Below are 16,328 nucleotides of genomic sequence, written 5' to 3' on the forward strand. Positions count from 1 at the left end.
GCTCTTCTCGTTTGCATTGATGGGCAGCATCCCCACTTCCATTGGCAATGTCTTGGTGCAGTGAGATGCCGCAGCCTGTCACTATACTCCTCCTGATGTGTACTAGGCAGTTGTTTGGCTTTGCCATTAAACAGACCGATTGGCTTGCTGATTCCCTATCTCTCCAGTCACAGTACAGCATGTCATGATGTTACAAATTCCTCCTTTACATATGTATGGCACTGGGACTACCAGTAAGGCACTGTCCCTGTAATGGCTTCACAATGGTTACATACGCCAGTCTGCCACACTACTCCATTAGAATGATGGCTGTGATCACGCTGCACCTTGTATTTTGCGTGGCTGCACTCTTATGGCATGCATCGGTCACCCTCGACGCAATGCTGCTTCCTGTACCACATTAGTACAGTGTCTGTGGATAGCAATAGATGCCGTGCCTGTCCCAGAACAGCCTGCACTCAGCAGTAGCTGTTAGTTATTTAATTTTTTTTCCATATTATCACTTCCACGACAAAGTACTTATCCTGTTGCAAATTATTTTACGCTTCTAGCCAATATACTTGATCATTTTCGCCTGGTCCCAGGGTGCCATCCAGCAGGGGCGTAATAACAACCATAGCGGCAGACCAGGCGACTGCTATGGGGCCCAGGGCAAGAGGGGCCCAGTCTTAGGGTACTTTCACACTAGCGGCAGGGAACTCCGGCAGGCTGTTCCGGCGGGTGAACAGCCTGTCGGATCCGTCCTGCCGCTAGTTCACGTGTGCCCCCGGACTGCCGCTCCGTCCCCATTGACTATAATGGGGGCGGAGTTCCAGCGGCAGCATGGCAGCGCACACCGAGAGGCAGCCGGACTAAAAGTACTGCATGTTTGAAACTAGCCTTCTACTGGAGTTGAAAACTTGGTCAGGACTCCGCCCTCTAAGGCTGTGTTCCACGGCCGTGAACGGTCTGTGGTATCCCGGCCTGTATTCGTGCTGACAGCAGGAGCGCACAGCGTCATTGGTTGCTATGACGCCTTGCGCTGCATGCCGCCGCTGCACTACAGTAATACACTCGTATAGATCATATGACCCCCGTGCGCTCCTGCTGTCAGCAGGAATAAAGGCCGGGATACCACAGACCGTTCATTCGGCCTAAAGGAACAACTTTTAGCAAATGAGACAGTGGAAGAATGGCCCAAGGGATATTGAAAAGGGTTTAGGCAGAAACCCTTTTGTCCAGTGTGGGGGGGCCTGGTTTTATCCTTCCTTTGGGGCCCTTACTTCTCTGTGTACGCCACTGCCATCCAGGCACCCTACTGCTTCCGTTTTCCTCTAGGAATTGTTCTGGTCACATTCGGTGTCCTCTTGCTGATTCAACCCTCATAAGTCTTCTCCCTGGGTGTCTTGGACATTCTTGCCTCTGTAAACAGGCCCTCCTTTCAATAGTTTTGTCCCATGTAGCTAAGTTTTAGTTTTTTTCTCTTTTTATCTTTCAGTCCAGTATTTGCCCCCACATTGTGGGCTGAACAGAGTCCTCCTACTCTACTGCAATTTCCCCAACTGTGTCTGTATTCTGTACAGATTATCTTGTGAAGTCCAGGCCTTGAGCGCCGTGGTGCTAGCCACCAACTGACAGGAATACAGTCTTATCAGGTCTGAGTTTTCCAGACTTCTACCCCTGACCTGACAAAGTCTCTTTTGGGTAACTTCTGCTAGTATAGAGACTTGTTCTTTTTCAGGCACCTTCAGTCAGTTTTTCTTCAATGCATATGTCCACTAGGGTACTTTTTGTACTACAGCCTTCTCCATCCGTCATCACGGTCCTCTAGAGGTTCTTTGCCACAGTCATGGCAACTCTCTGCTTTGGTCTGCAGGGTTTGCTCTCCAGTCTCTCTGGACCATCTCTCTTTATATTCTTGCAATGCAATTCAATGTGGAGGGTATCCAGCAGCTCAACGACGTGTACTGCATTCAGCTATCTGGTGGAGCCACTATCTGGAGTGCTGTGACTGTCTCCTCACGGAGGGATTCTTGTCCCATGCAGCATGCAGTCTCCTCGGGACCCTCACTAGATGCTCATCTCCATGCTTAATTTCACCCTCATGTTCATCTTGCTAATGCACAGAGCAATCTTTTGCTCTTATTCCCTCTGTTACAGGTTTATAGCATTTCGGCAGTGCAGTTTGGTTCTAGGGTTTTTGCAAAGAGTTGCCTCTCTGAGAGGGAGGGAGATCTATGGGATAAGTGTCTGACCCGCAGAGGTCTGGCGACTGGGGCCCTTGCCAAGCACTAGAATGGGGGCCAGTGTTCCCCTGTTTGAATGGAACTGAAGATGTGCATTCACACTGAAATGCATTCAACTCTTTGGGGCTGCAGGAGAAAGCCTCGTCCTGTCTGCTTCTCCATTGAAGCAGGAAAACGCGGGCCCCTGTTCTAGTGATCGGCCAAGGTTTGACCGCTGGGGATAGTGGGGATAAATTGTTGTAATAGGACAACCCCTTTAAGTACTGAGTGTATAGCATTGCAATTCCAACACTGTTTCCATGACTTTGTAGGAAGTGAAACAGACTCATCTTCTACCTCGGCTTCTGAACATTCCTCCAGCTCTTCATCTTCCTCCAGCTCACAAAGAAATCACAAGACTGATTCAAGTTCAGTGTTCGCACAGGGTTAATGGTGTGAAATCTAAAATGACTAATGGCAGACAACAGAGAGCGACTGCTTCAAAGCAAGGTAAATTACTTCACGCAGGGATGCCCAACCCGCGGCCCTCCAGCTGTTGCAAAACGAAAACTCCCAGCATGCCTGGACAGCCCACAGCAGAGCATGGTGGGAGTTGTAGTTTTACAACAGCTGGAGGGTCACAGCTTGAGCATCCCGGACTTAAAGCAACCACCGCTTATAATGTAAGTGATCTGTCGGACCCCCATGGATTAGATATTGATGACTGATTATGGGCATAGGTCATCACTGTTAAAATTGTTGGAAACGCCATGGTGGGGGTCTTGGTCAACTGTGGTGCTGGCTGTTGCAGTAGGGTGTCAGCTGTATGTTACCAAGGAGCAGGAATCCTTTCATGCAAGACTGGCCATAGGCTGTAGCCCCTTCTACCTAGTGAAAAAATCTCATAGAATCCTTTCTTCTGATCAGTTTCATAGATCAGATATGTAGTTTGGGGAGAGCTAGTGGGGCCAGAGGTGGCAATAAGTAGCCATTTTACTTGACCTACAGTGGTAAAGGTCTAGGGCAGTGAACCAAGTATTTACCCCAAGTGATGAGAAGCCTCCCCACCCCTCTGGGCTGTGTTAGAGAGGCAGAGATGTGTGAAGTCTCTGCGCCTTACCTTATGGCATGTATATAACCCAAGCTGTGTCTTACTGATCTCAAACTATTATTTCATTCACTTTTTAACGCCTTTTTCTCTCTGCAGCATCTCAGGGCAATAACCAAAGGAGAACTGCATCCACCAAAAGGAGAATTTCAAGTTCCTCCGAATCAGACTCTGAATCTGCTGGAAAAAGTCATCAGGGAATGCGGAAGAAAACGCTCCGCAAATGTGCTGCCCTGGCAGCTAACAAGATCAAAAACATGTCCGATGTAGAAAACAGCGCCTCCACTTCAGACAGCGACTGCAGCGCGAGCAAAAACAGCAGAACACTGCCCCAGCGGTCAGCAGCAGAAAGAGCTAAGAAACGGCTCCTCCACAACAGTGAGGAGGAGGTAAGCTTAAGAAGCGACAGCGAGAGGGAACTTCCAGTGCTAAAAGCAGCAAAGTCTCAGTCTCCGGAATGCAGAGTCGTTCTAACCAATGTTTGTTCAAGCGGCACATTTGGGGGTAGATTATATCCTCAGCCCCGCAATGGGGAAGTGTCAGATTCAGAAAATGAATCGCCTGAAAGAAAAGGACCGAAAAAAACCACCTCTCCTCCGTGTGTGAGAAAACAAAGGTTAATAAGCGATTCTAATGACTCCTTGGTCTCCAGCTCTGTTGAGAGTTCCCGTTCCCCGCCCGGTAATGTAAATGGCATTTCCTCCGACTCTGAGTCCTCCCTCACAGGTGACAGCGAGGAGACCCGTAACAAAGTGTGTGTGGCGGGCAGATCCAGGGGTCAGGATCACAAGAGGAAGCGCATCCTCAGCAGCTGCGATGAGGACTGGCAGGAAGAGGAGAGCACGCGTATCCGCAAATTAACCCGCCGCTCAAAAATCCGCACATTAACCCGCCGCTCAAATATCCGCACAAGAAACCAAGGGAAAAGGACAGTACGGTATGACGAGAACCCAGCTCAAAGTGACGAAAACTTGAGCGGCGCGCAGTCTCAAGCCTCTCCTCTTCACAGGCTTTCCCTTCGCGACAGGGCGAGGCAGTTCATACACTAATTCACAAAATACAAGTCGACTCTACCAGTTGTTCCAGTTCAGGGATTAGACATCTTTTGGTTTTTCTCTTCTGTGAATGTGTCCACATTGAGACTCTTTACTTGCACTTGTTACTGAAGCATTTACAGCACAGATGCCAACTTGTGCCGCCCAACCGGGGGGCAGAGTTCACCGGAGGGCAGAAGTTGTTTGTATTTACAGAAAGTTCAGTAATCTCGAAGGCGTCTGGCGGGAACCTCCTTTATCTGACGTATCGGCCATTGAACACTAATATTTGCACAGCTTACATTACGTTTACAGATGTCTCTAGTTTTGTAAAAATATTTTCCTGTTACTTTTTTTTTTTTTTTTTAAGAATTGCTTAAAGTTGTAAAAAACAAAGTTCATCTATGTTTTTTTCCCCTCCTTAACACTTGAATGCAGCGATTATTTTCAGAATCCAGTATATGCCATTAATTTATTCTTCATCTTTGGTAATGAAATCTTGTCTCCACGCTGAAGGTTCTTTTTTCCCATAGTTTTTCTTTGGTTCCTCTCGGTTTTCTTTCAGTGCAGACGTACCGAAGTGTTCATTTCTGACACGCTGGCACCGGGTAGCTTTTGCTGTAGTTATATGAGCACTTGTAGGCTGCCATTCTATAGGTACAGCAACCACTGTTAAAGGGCAAAGATTACTTCAAGCTTTTATCTGCAGTTTTTTGTCTTCCGTTGATGGAAAAGTTTTCTACCTAAATTCATTTTTTTTCTTGTTTTAGTAAAAAATCTGATTACTGCTGTATGAGGTGCAGAGATTTCTAGTAAGCTGCTTTTCCAAACTTTAAAGGGGGTTAATCAGTAATTAATAATGATTTATCTTCCGGATAGGTCGTCATTATCATATCATAGGGGGTCCGAGTTCTAGCACCCTCCGGATCATCTGTTTCAGGGAGCCCCCACACCCACCGGAGCTCTGGTTAATGCAGCTGGCACCCAGCAGCTTTCCAAACACAGCGCCGTACGTTGTATAGTGGCTGTGCTTGGTATTGCAGCTGATTTGAATGTGACCGATGTATTGTGACGTCACATGGCCTAGGAAGCAAAGCCTCTTCTAAAAATCTGATCTACGGGTCTCACGGGTGTTGGAACCCCGCCGATCTGATATTAATGGCCTATCCAGAGGACAGGTCATCCATAGAAATTTCTGGATAACCCCCTTTAAGCATAGTGCCAATCCACCTTTAAAGTAAATGTCTGTCCTATAGTATGTTGCTTAAGCTCCAGTTCCCATGAGGATTCATTTCTTTGTACATCTTTATAGTAATTAGAGCTCTGTTTTTCTGATACACAGCTCCACACCCCCATGCAAAGAAAGGTTTAAATGATGAAATGCTGTCTGCCAGCAGCTGCCACTAGGGGGAGCTTACTGCATACTGTTTATACATAGAACTCAATAATGAGCTCCCTGGAGGGTGTAGGCAGCCACAAATTGTCTTCTCTCTGTACTGGTGATTTGAAGCTGATGTTATAGAATTTTGATCTTGCATTTGATTGGTGGACATTCACTTTTAAGCTTGGTCGCTTTAGATTAACGATCACAGTATTTTCAGTTAGGCTGTTAGAAAGACATGCCCACAGCGACCAGTCTGTCTCAGATGGTTTAGCAATAAATACCACTAAACCAAGAAAGGAAGCAGTGAGAAGGCTCCGCAAGATCAAACCAAAGCTGCACAGTGAAGCCGTAAGGGGTAGGAGTATAATATGAAACTTGTATTTTTCCTCTTTTTCTCCTCGGGATGCTCAATTTACAGCAGTCTGTAGTCAGGAGCCCAATAGGTGAGGGAATCTAAGCTGTGGGGGATGGGCTGATGCAGGTTCCTAGTCTGTGCATGTCGATAGCGGCTTCTTAAAGATGAATTCCCATCTCTGCTGTTCATGGTGGAGTTCAGAATAATTGACGTGTGCGGTGGCTGGGGTTAAGGAAACAGCCGAGCGGGGTGTGCCATGCCATTTGTGGACCTCCCATTTACTTCTATGGGTAGCGCCCTGCGCTCAGCTTCTATAGCCGCCGCCCATAGGACGAGTATTCCTAAGTATTGCTGCGAGGTGAGCCTCTGACTCTTCTGCTACATGGTGGCTCCTGTCCGGTGTCAGGTCTGCCATTTTGGCACCATGCAGGGTACAGCGGTACAGCGGCCCTGCAGAATAGGAGACCGCCTGTAAACTGCACTTAGGTGGGTTTTAGTTTTTGGGTGCTGTTCTTTTATAAAAGGCCACCAGCAACTTATCCAAACCAAAGCTTTCCAGCAGCACATTGGTATTGTTTTCAGGGCAATGCCCATCCAATTTGAGAAAGTTTTTTGTTGCAGATGACCCTGAACGATGAGCCGAGACTGTTGCCTATAGACGAGACACGCACTGAGCGCCTAGAGCCAAGATGTTCGCCGTTTACCCTTGTTTTAAAGGGCCGGCGCGTGCGGTGCTGGCTTTTCATTGTGTGTATATGAACCATGCTATCTCTTTTGGATGTTTTTTTTTTTCTTTTTTCTTTTGCACTGTTTGCAGTTCGGATCAGATTCGTGAGCGTGCTATAACGATGGAGGTATCCACAGGAAACATTTTGACATCTAATGCTACATAAAAGTATTTTCTGCGAGAAATTAAACGTTTATGTGCAATTTGGAGACCATTGCTTTATTTTGAATAAAGAAAAGTTGTACGGGTTTCACTTGTTTGGTTGTAGTGGACACAGTCGGCGTCATTGCGGAAGAGGACACCATTCTGTGCGGCGTCTCCCGACAGCCAGTCGTATCTCCCAACCTGTCGGCTCTTAGGACACATCTGCTGTCATAATACTTGCATGAAATAACAGTTATGAAGCATCTTTTCCTAAAATTTTGTATTGTGTGGTTACTCTGTTACTCCTCCAGGAAATGTAGAAATTGCCATTTCACTAGTCAGTAAGGCATGTTGCTACTCACTGGCCAAACTGTACTGATGGCATCTGAGATTATTGAGTTACACAAGGTAAGAAGGGCAACACCCTGTTATTTCCAGGATGAATAATTGGGGAACAGCAGAATGCAGTGTTATTTCAAGGGGAAATGTAAGTATTTACTAAAAAGGCACATATCCGAGGAGCTGCCAGGTCCTGGTTAGGGTGAGGTTTTTGTATTCAGCAGCATTAAAGAAAATGTGGAATTGCATTGGAAGTGATTCTGGAATGTTAAACCTGTTTTCCAGGGGTTTTATTTTAATTTTTTGTACAGGTCTTAAAGGGGTTCAAATAAAAACTCATTACATCCACCAATCCCCTCGGAAAGGCACACTCGGACAATCCTGGGCCTCTACAGCAGGCATGCTCCACCTGCGGCCCTCCAGCTGTTGTAAAACTACAACTCTCACAATGCCCTGCTGTAGGCTGTTCAGGCATGCTGGGAGTTGTAGTTTTGCAACAGCTGGAGGGCCGCAGGTATGACCATGTCTGGTCTAGAGTGTTCCTTTAAAGTGGTAGTCTAGTTACATTGTTATCTACAGGATAGAGGATAACGATTAGATTGGTGGTGGTCCTACCACTGGGACCCCCACCACTCACAAGAACATTGGCCCCGTATCCCATGCAGTGAACGAAGCACCCGGTTGGGCATGCGCACAGCTGCTCTATTCTTTGGGAATTGCAGAGAGCACTGTATCTCTGGAACGCTCAGTAGAAATCCAAAGGAGCGGTCGCGTGCATGACTGACCGGCAACTATGTCCATTTAAAGAGGACCTCTCCTGACACGCCTGTTTTAATAGCGTCTTGCATTCCCCATGTAATAACATTTCTGGAGCATCTATTCTTATGGCTCTGTGTTGTGCCATTCCTTTATTATTTCTACTAGAAGTTATGAAGGAATTGCTAGCAGTCTGCAGTAAGGGTACAGAGGGGTGTTACCAGTTGGGGGCGTGTACCTGCACAGTCTGACAGTGGCAGCACTGATTGGATAGAGTGAGACTCCTGCATAATGGAAAGCAGACGGATCCGTTATGCTGCCTCTTAAAGGCTTCCATGGTACATTCCGGCAAAGAATTCCGTTATGGTCCCGTGGCTAACCGAAACCATATCGGAATTGTAATAAAACCCGAGCTTGTGAAGCACAAGTTTGCTCATCCCCAATTATAAACACTCAGGACCCTGGGATTTTCCATTTTTACGTTTTTGTTTTTCACTCCACGTTTTCCCATAGTCCTAACTTTTAATTTTTCCATTCACATAGCTTTATGAGGGCTTATTTTTTGCTGGACAAGTTGTACTTTCTAATGGCAACATTTCCAGTTGCATACCATGTAGTAGGGAGCGGGAAAAAAAAATTCAAATGGGGTTGAATTGGGGAAAAAATGCAATTCTGAGATGGTTTTTATTTTTTTACACTATGCAGTAAAATTATCTTCATTTTCCAGGTCAGTACAGGTTCCAACTATACCACACTTGTATAATTTTTCTTGCGTTTTAATACTGAAAAAAATATATATATTTGAGGGAAAAACATTTTTTTTTTCATAACCATATTCTGACCTCCCTTTTTTTGTAGCTATGTGTACGGGGACTGTGTGAGGGCTCATTTTTTGGGGGGGCGATCTGTTCTTTTCATGTGATACCAATTTTGTGTGTGCGACTTTTTGATTCACTTTTTATAAATAAACTATTGGGTAGTTGAAGTGACAAAAAATGACAAATTGGCAGTTTTTTTTTTCCGCTACGCCATTTGCTGTATGCCATTAATATTGTTATATTTTAATTGTATGGGCATTTTCGCACATAGCGATGTCCATGATGTTTAATTTTTTTTATTGGTTAAGTATTTTTATTTTAAGGAAAGAGGGGTGATTTGAACTTTTAGTTTTTAAGGAAAGAGGGGTGATTATTTGTAAACTTTTTTTTTTACTTTTTTTTAACCACTTCAGCCCCGCTAGCTGAAACCCCCTTCATGACCAGAGCACTTTTTACACTTCTGCACTACACTACTTTCACCGTTTATCGCTCAGTCATGCAACTTACCACCCAAATGAATTTTACCTCCTTTTCTTCTCACTAATAGAGCTTTCATTTGGTGGTATTTTATTGCTGCTGACATTTTTACTTTTTTTGTTATTAATCGAAATGTAACGATTTTTTTGCAAAAAAATGACATTTTTCACTTTCAGCTGTAAAATTTTGCAAAAAAGACATCCATATATAAATTTTTCGCTAAATTTATTGTTCTACATGTCTTTGATAAAAAAAAAAATGGTTTGGGTAAAAGTTATAGCGTTTACAAACTATGGTACAAAAATGTGAATTTCCGCTTTTTGAAGCAGCTCTGACTTTCTGAGCACCTGTCATGTTTCCTGAGGTTCTACAATGCCCAGACAGTAGAAAAACCCCACAAATGACCCCATTTCGGAAAGTAGACACCCTAAGGTATTCGCTGATGGGCATAGTGAGTTCATAGAACTTTTTATTTTTTGTCACAAGTTAGCGGAAAATGATGATTTTTTTTTTTCTTGCAAAGTCTCATATTCCACTAACTTGCGACAAAAAATAAAAAATTCTAGGAACTCGCCATGCCCCTCACGGAATACCTTGGGGTGTCTTCTTTCCAAAATGGGGTCACTTGTGGGGTAGTTATACTGCCCTGGCAATTTAGGGGCCCAAATGTGTGAGAAGAACTTTGCAATCAAAATCTGTAAAAAATGACCGGTGAAATCCGAAAGGTGCACTTTGGAATATGTGCCCCTTTGCCCTCCTTGGCAGCAAAAAAGTGTCACACATCTGGTATCGCCGTACTCAGGAGAAGTTGGGGAATGTGTTTTGGGGTGTCATTTTACATATACCCATGCTGGGTGAGAGAAATATCTTGGCAAAAGACAACTTTTCCAATATTTTTATACAAAGTTGGCATTTGACCAAGATATTTATCTCACCCAGCATGGGTATATGTAAAATGACACCCCAAAACACATTCCCCAACTTCTCCTGAGTACGGCGATACCAGATGTGTCACACTTTTTTGCAGCCTAGGTGGGCAAAGGGGCACACATTCCAAAGAGCACCTTTCGGATTTCGCAGGCCATTTTTTACACATTTTGATTGCAAAGTACTTCTCACACATTTGGGCCCCTAAATTGCCAGGGCAGTATAACTACGCCACAAGTGACCCCATTTTGGAAAGAAGACACCCCAAGGTATTCCGTGAGGGGCATGGCGAGTTCCTAGAATTTTTTATTTTTTGTCACAAGTTAGCGGAAAATGATGATTTTATTTTATTTATTTTTTTCCTTACAAAGTCTCATATTCCACTAACTTGCGACAAAAAAAAAAAAAATTCTAGGAACTCGCCGTGCCCCTCACGGAATACCTTGGGGTGTCTTTCCAAAATGGGGTCACTTGTGGGGTAGTTATACTGCCCTAGCAATTTAGGGGCCCATATGTGTGAGAAGTAGTTTGCAATCAAAATGTGTAAAAAATGGCCTGCGAAATCCGAAAGGTGCTCTTTGGAATATGTGCCCCTTTGCCCACCTAGGCTGCAATAAAGTGTGACACATCTGGTATCGCCGTACTCAGGAGAAGTTGGGGAATGTGTTTTGGGGTGTCATTTTACATATACCCATGCTGGGTGAGATAAATATCTTGGCAAAAGACAACTTTTCCCATTTTTTTATACAAAGTTGGCATTTGACCAAGATATTTATCTCACCCAGCATGGGTATATGTAAAATGACACCCCAAAACACATTCCCCAACTTCTCCTGAGTACGGCGATACCACATGTGTGACACTTTTTTGCAGCCTAGATGCGCAAAGCGGCCCAAATTCCTTTTAGGAGGGCATTTTTAGACATTTGGATCCCAGACTTCTTCTCACGCTTTCGGGCCCCTAACATGCCAGGGCAGTATAAATACCCCACATGTGACCCCACTTTGGAAAGAAGACACCCCAAGGTATTCCGTGAGGGGCATGGCGAGTTCCTAGAATTATTTTTTTTTTTGGCACAAGTTAGCGGAAATTGATTTTTTTTGTATTTTCTCACAAAGTCTCCCTTTCCGCTAACTTGGGACAAAAATTTCAATCTTTCATGGACTCAATATGCCCCTCACGGAATACCTTGGGGTGTCTTCTTTCCGAAATGGGGTCACATGTGGGGTATTTATACTGCCCTGGCATTTTAGGGCCCTAAAGCGTGAGAAGATGTCTGAAATATAAATGTCTAAAAAATGTTACGCATTTGGATTCCGTGAGGGGTATGGCGAGTTCATGTGAGATTTTATTTTTTGACACAAGTTAGTGGAATATGAGACTTTGTAAGAAAAAACAAAAACAAACTAAAAATTTCCACTAACTTGGGCCCAAAAAAATGTCTGAATGGAGCCTTACAGGGGGTGATCAATGACAGGGGGGTGATCAGGGAGTCTATATGGGGTGATCACCCCCCTGTCATTGATCACCCCCTGTCATTGATCACCCCCCTGTAAGGCTCCATTCAGACGTCCGTATGATTTATTACGGATCCACGGATACATGGATCGGATCCGCAAAACGCATACGGACGTCTGAATGGAGCCTTACAGGGGGGTGATCAATGACAGGGGGGTGATCAGGGAGTCTATATGGGGTGATCACCCCCCTGTCATTGATCACCCCCCTGTAAGGCTCCATTCAGACGTCCGTATGTGTTTTGCGGATCCGATCCATGTATCCGTGGATCCGTAAAAATCATACGGACGTCTGAATGGAGCCTTACAGGGGGGTGATCAATGACAGGGGGGTGATCAGGGAGTCTATATGGGTGATCACCCCCCTGTCATTGATCACCCCCCTGTAAGGCTCCATTCAGACGTCCGTATGTGTTTTGCGGATCCGATCCATGTATCCGTGGATCCGTAAAAATCATACGGACGTCTGAATGGAGCCTTACAGGGGGGTGATCAATGACAGGGAAGTGATCAGGAAGTGTATATGAGTGATCACCCCCTTGTCATTGATCACCCCCCCCCCTGTCGGGCTCCATTCAGACGTCCGCATGTGTTTTGCGGATCCGATCCATGTATCAGTGGATCCGTAAAAATCATACGGACATCTGAATGGAGCCTTACAGGGGGGTGATCAATGACGGAGGTGATCAGGGAGTCTATATGGGTGATCACTCCTCTGTCATTGATCACCCCCCTGTCAGGCTCCATTCAGACGTCCGCATGTGTTTTGCGGATCCGATCCATGTATCAGTGGATCCGTAAAAATCATACGGACGTCTGAATGGAGCCTTACAGGGGGGTGATCAATGACGGGGTGATCAGTGGTTCATAAAGGGTTAATAAGTGACTGGGGGGGGGGTGTAGTGTAGTGTTTTGTGGTACTTTACAGAGCTGCCTGTGTCCTCTGGTGGTCGATCCAAACAAAAGGGACCACCAGAGGACCAGGTAGCAGGTATATTAGACGCTGTTATCAAAACAGCATCTAATATACCTGTTAGGGGTTAAAAAAAATCACATCTCCAGCCTGCCAGCGAGCGATCGCCGCTGGCAGGCTGGAGATCCACTCGCTTACCTTCAGTTCCTGTGAGCGTGCGCGCCTGTGTGCGCGCGTTCACAGGAAATCTCGGCTATCGTGAGATGACGCACGGATGCGTCCAGGAGGAATAGATCAACCACCTTCCGGACGCATCCGTGCGTTAGGCAGTCCGGAGGTGGTTAAGGAAAGGGGTGATTTTAACTTTTTAGTTTTTTTTTTAATATTTGTAAACTTTTTTTTAAAGTCCCCTTTGGTGACAATAACTGGCAATCATTCGATTACCCATAGTATTCAGTGATGGCTAAATAGCCATCATTGATGCCATAGGCGTGCGCAGCCTATTGCATTAGGGTGTGCACCCTAAAGCACAAATACACACGCCGCGCGCATGTATGTATATGTGTGATATATATATATATATATATATATATAATACCCACAGATCCTCCATAACAGTGTGTCCGTTTTTATTGTACTAACCTAATACTTAAAAGACAAGCTTTCAAGAGTTTTCCTTTCTTCCTCGGTACGCTGGAGTATTCAAAAACAATCTATTCCTAAGGCTAGGTTCACATCTGCGTTATCCCATTCCGTTATAGGTTCAGTTTCAAACGGAATATAACGGAATGGCCAGATGGAATGTAAAACGGAAACCTTTCAGAGGCATTCCGTTTTGCTCTGTCCTAATAGAAGTTTATGAGAAAGCATAACGGATCAGTCTGGGCCCCTTATGCTGTTATCCTGTCGACAGGACTTTGTTTTCCGTCTTGTAAAACGGGAACTAGATGGATCCGTTTTGATTCCCTTAGACTTTTATGAGGACGGAGAGCAAACGGAAAGCCTCCTGCAGAGTCTGCACTGTATGAGAGATAGCAGTGGCTGTGAAGGGAAAAGTTCCAGAGCACAATGACCGCCCCAGAGCCTTTCTGCTGCCTGACTGACCGTATGCTGCCACAGCGCCAGCCTGCAGGACATCAGAGACGCCTGGGGTACACATTATAGCACCACTACATTTACTTATTATCAAAAAGCATCATACATAACTAAAAAAACAACAACAATTTTTTACTGTCCCTTTTAGCAAAAGCCAGAATATAATAAAAGACAAAAAATAAAACAATTTACTTACAAAAGAAGATGTTCAGTCGTCTGCTGTGCCGTCCTCTGCTTGCTTCCGCGGATTCTTTGCCCACTTTTCTGTCTCTCCTCAGTGCGCAGGTGCAGTGTTATGGGGGATCTGAGGATGACGCACTGTTATGGGGGATCTGTGGATGACGCACTGTTATGGGGGATCTGTGGATGACGCACTGTTATGGGGGATCTGTGGATGACGCACTGTTATGGGGGATCTGTGGATGACGCACTGTTATGGGGGATCTGTGGATGACGCACTGTTATGGGGGATCTGTGGATGACGCACTGTTATGCGCATCAGTGGATGACGCACTGTTATTAACAGTGCGTCATCCACAGACCCCCCCCCCATATATAACAGTGTCCTCCACAGATATCCCCTTAATAGACTGTTAGACCTTAATAGACTGGCACTGTTATGGGGGCATCTGTGTGGAATCTGACACAGATGCGGGGGGATTTGTGAATGACACTGTTATGGGGGGCCGGGGGGGATCTGTTAATGACACTATTATGGGGGGCCGGGGGGGGGGGGATCTGTTGATGACACATATATATAGCAGCATCTTGTGCGATATATGTGTCATCATCCACAGATATCTCCCCCCCACCCCCCATAACAGTGTCCCTGACAGTGACTGACCCCCAATAGGGGATGGAAGCCGGCAACTATTGTACGACCCCACGGTTCCTCATGTAGGTGAGCTTGTAATTAAACTTGTGCCAAGTTGTGCTGCTATCTAATAATCTACCACAGTACCACTGACGTACTGGCACAGTCAGGACTGCCGATAGTATTCACATCAGTTTATCTTTTTCACAGTGCACAAAAGACCTGACCTTCACCATCCATTCACTGGGCACTGGGCGGGCTCCCGCTCTTCAAACATTCATACTAGGCGGCCGGCAGCAGCATAGCGTGACGTCACTCACTCCGTCACGCCGCTCGCGCATGCTCCTCCCACTTAATGAAGCAGGCTGAGCAGGCGCGTGACGTCGGAGTGAGTGACATCACGCCGCCGGGAGACGGAGTCACGGAGCACAGGAGCAGTGGATACACTACAGTATTATACTTGCCGTCAGTCGATGTATGTCATATTGAAGCTGTGCGGACAGTGCGGGGCTGGCAGCTGGGGCTCAAGCGGCACTGCGACAGGCAGCAGCGCAGGAGGCGGAGCACAGGGGTGTGATTAGGGTGTGCCCAGGCACACCTGGCACACCCCGTGCGCACGCCTATGATTGATGCCTTCATTTGCACTATATCAATACAAGGCTGCCACCTAGTGGCCTGTATTAATATACAGTGGATATAAAAAGTCTACACACCCCTGTTAAAGGGGTTGTCCGGGATTGGGGACCTGGGTCTACATGTACAATGGTCCCCTAAATATTACATTCATGCCTGTCCTTCCCTTACCAGACATTTCTGATGGCCCTTTTTTACTTCTCAAATTTTCAGCCGGAAGTGCAGTTTCTATACAGTCAGTGACGTACCGGGTCCCTTTCTGCATAGCAAAGCCTCTCCTTCCGCTTCACAAGGAGCCCGGTGACGTCACCGTCAGCCTCTAATTATTCCAAGCGCATGGAGGGGCAGTAACTATGCGGCAACAGAAGCGCGAAGCCACGCCCATTGCATCGTTAAGCCACGCCCCCCGCTGAGCAGGGCGCATTCTTAGTAAGGAAGGAGGCGTTTAGCTGCGCTGGGACCCAGAAAGCATTGAGGCAGGAAGTTACCGCACACATAAACAGAAAGGTAAACAATCAGTGGGGGACTGTAGGAGCCCTGCTGAAGTGTAAAAATACCTAAAAACATCTGGGGGGACCTTCAAACTGCTATTAATAGTGATTTAACTGGTTTTAAAAAAAAATCTTGATCCCGGACAACCCCTTTAATGTCAGGTTTCTGTGATGTAAAAAAAATAATAATTTCAGAACTTTTTTCACCTTTAATGTGACCTATAAACTGTACAGTTGTACTCAATTGAAAAACAACCTGAAATCTTTTAGGTGGAGTGATGAAAAAATATAAAAATAAAATAATATGGTTGCATAAATGTGCACACCCTTAAACTAATACTTTGTTGAAGCACCTTTGATTTTATTACAGCACTCGGTCTTTTTGGGCATGAGTCTATCGGCATGGCACATTTTGTCTTGGCAAGATTTACCCACTCTTCTTTGCAAAAACACTCCAAATCTGTCAGATTGCGAGGGCATCTCCTGGGCACAGCCCTCTTCAGATCACCCCACAGATTTTTCAGTCTGATTCAGGTCTGGGCCATTCCAAAACTTTAATCTTCTGGTGAAGCCATTCCTTTTGTTGTTTTGG

General features: G+C 45.6%; 2 protein-coding genes across 2 annotated transcripts in view; both read left to right on the forward strand.

Annotated features, from left to right (window-relative positions):
• Positions 1 to 3,547, forward strand: part of LOC122931851 (bromodomain and WD repeat-containing protein 1-like) — an 84,107-nt gene extending 80,560 nt beyond the window's left edge. The window contains 2 exon segments of the mRNA XM_044285902.1: positions 2,537 to 2,714; positions 3,412 to 3,547. Coding sequence (XP_044141837.1) covers positions 2,537 to 2,655 — 119 coding nt within the window. The 3' untranslated portion in view covers positions 2,656 to 2,714; positions 3,412 to 3,547.
• On the forward strand, positions 3,513 to 4,361 carry LOC122930783 (bromodomain and WD repeat-containing protein 1-like). The gene has a single exon (XM_044284368.1). The coding sequence runs from the start codon at positions 3,513 to 3,515 to the stop codon at positions 4,359 to 4,361; it is 849 nt and encodes a 282-aa protein (XP_044140303.1).
• The last annotated feature ends 11,967 nt before the right edge of the window (positions 4,362 to 16,328 follow it).

The sequence above is a fragment of the Bufo gargarizans genome, chromosome 3 (assembly GCF_014858855.1).
Source record: "Bufo gargarizans isolate SCDJY-AF-19 chromosome 3, ASM1485885v1, whole genome shotgun sequence".
Lineage (NCBI taxonomy): Eukaryota > Metazoa > Chordata > Amphibia > Anura > Bufonidae > Bufo > Bufo gargarizans.

Bases quoted from the DNA above. Each gene is read 5' to 3' on its own strand.
- LOC122930783 (XM_044284368.1), top strand. From the start codon at position 3,513: ATGCGGAAGAAAACGCTCCGCAAATGTGCTGCCCTGGCAGCTAACAAG.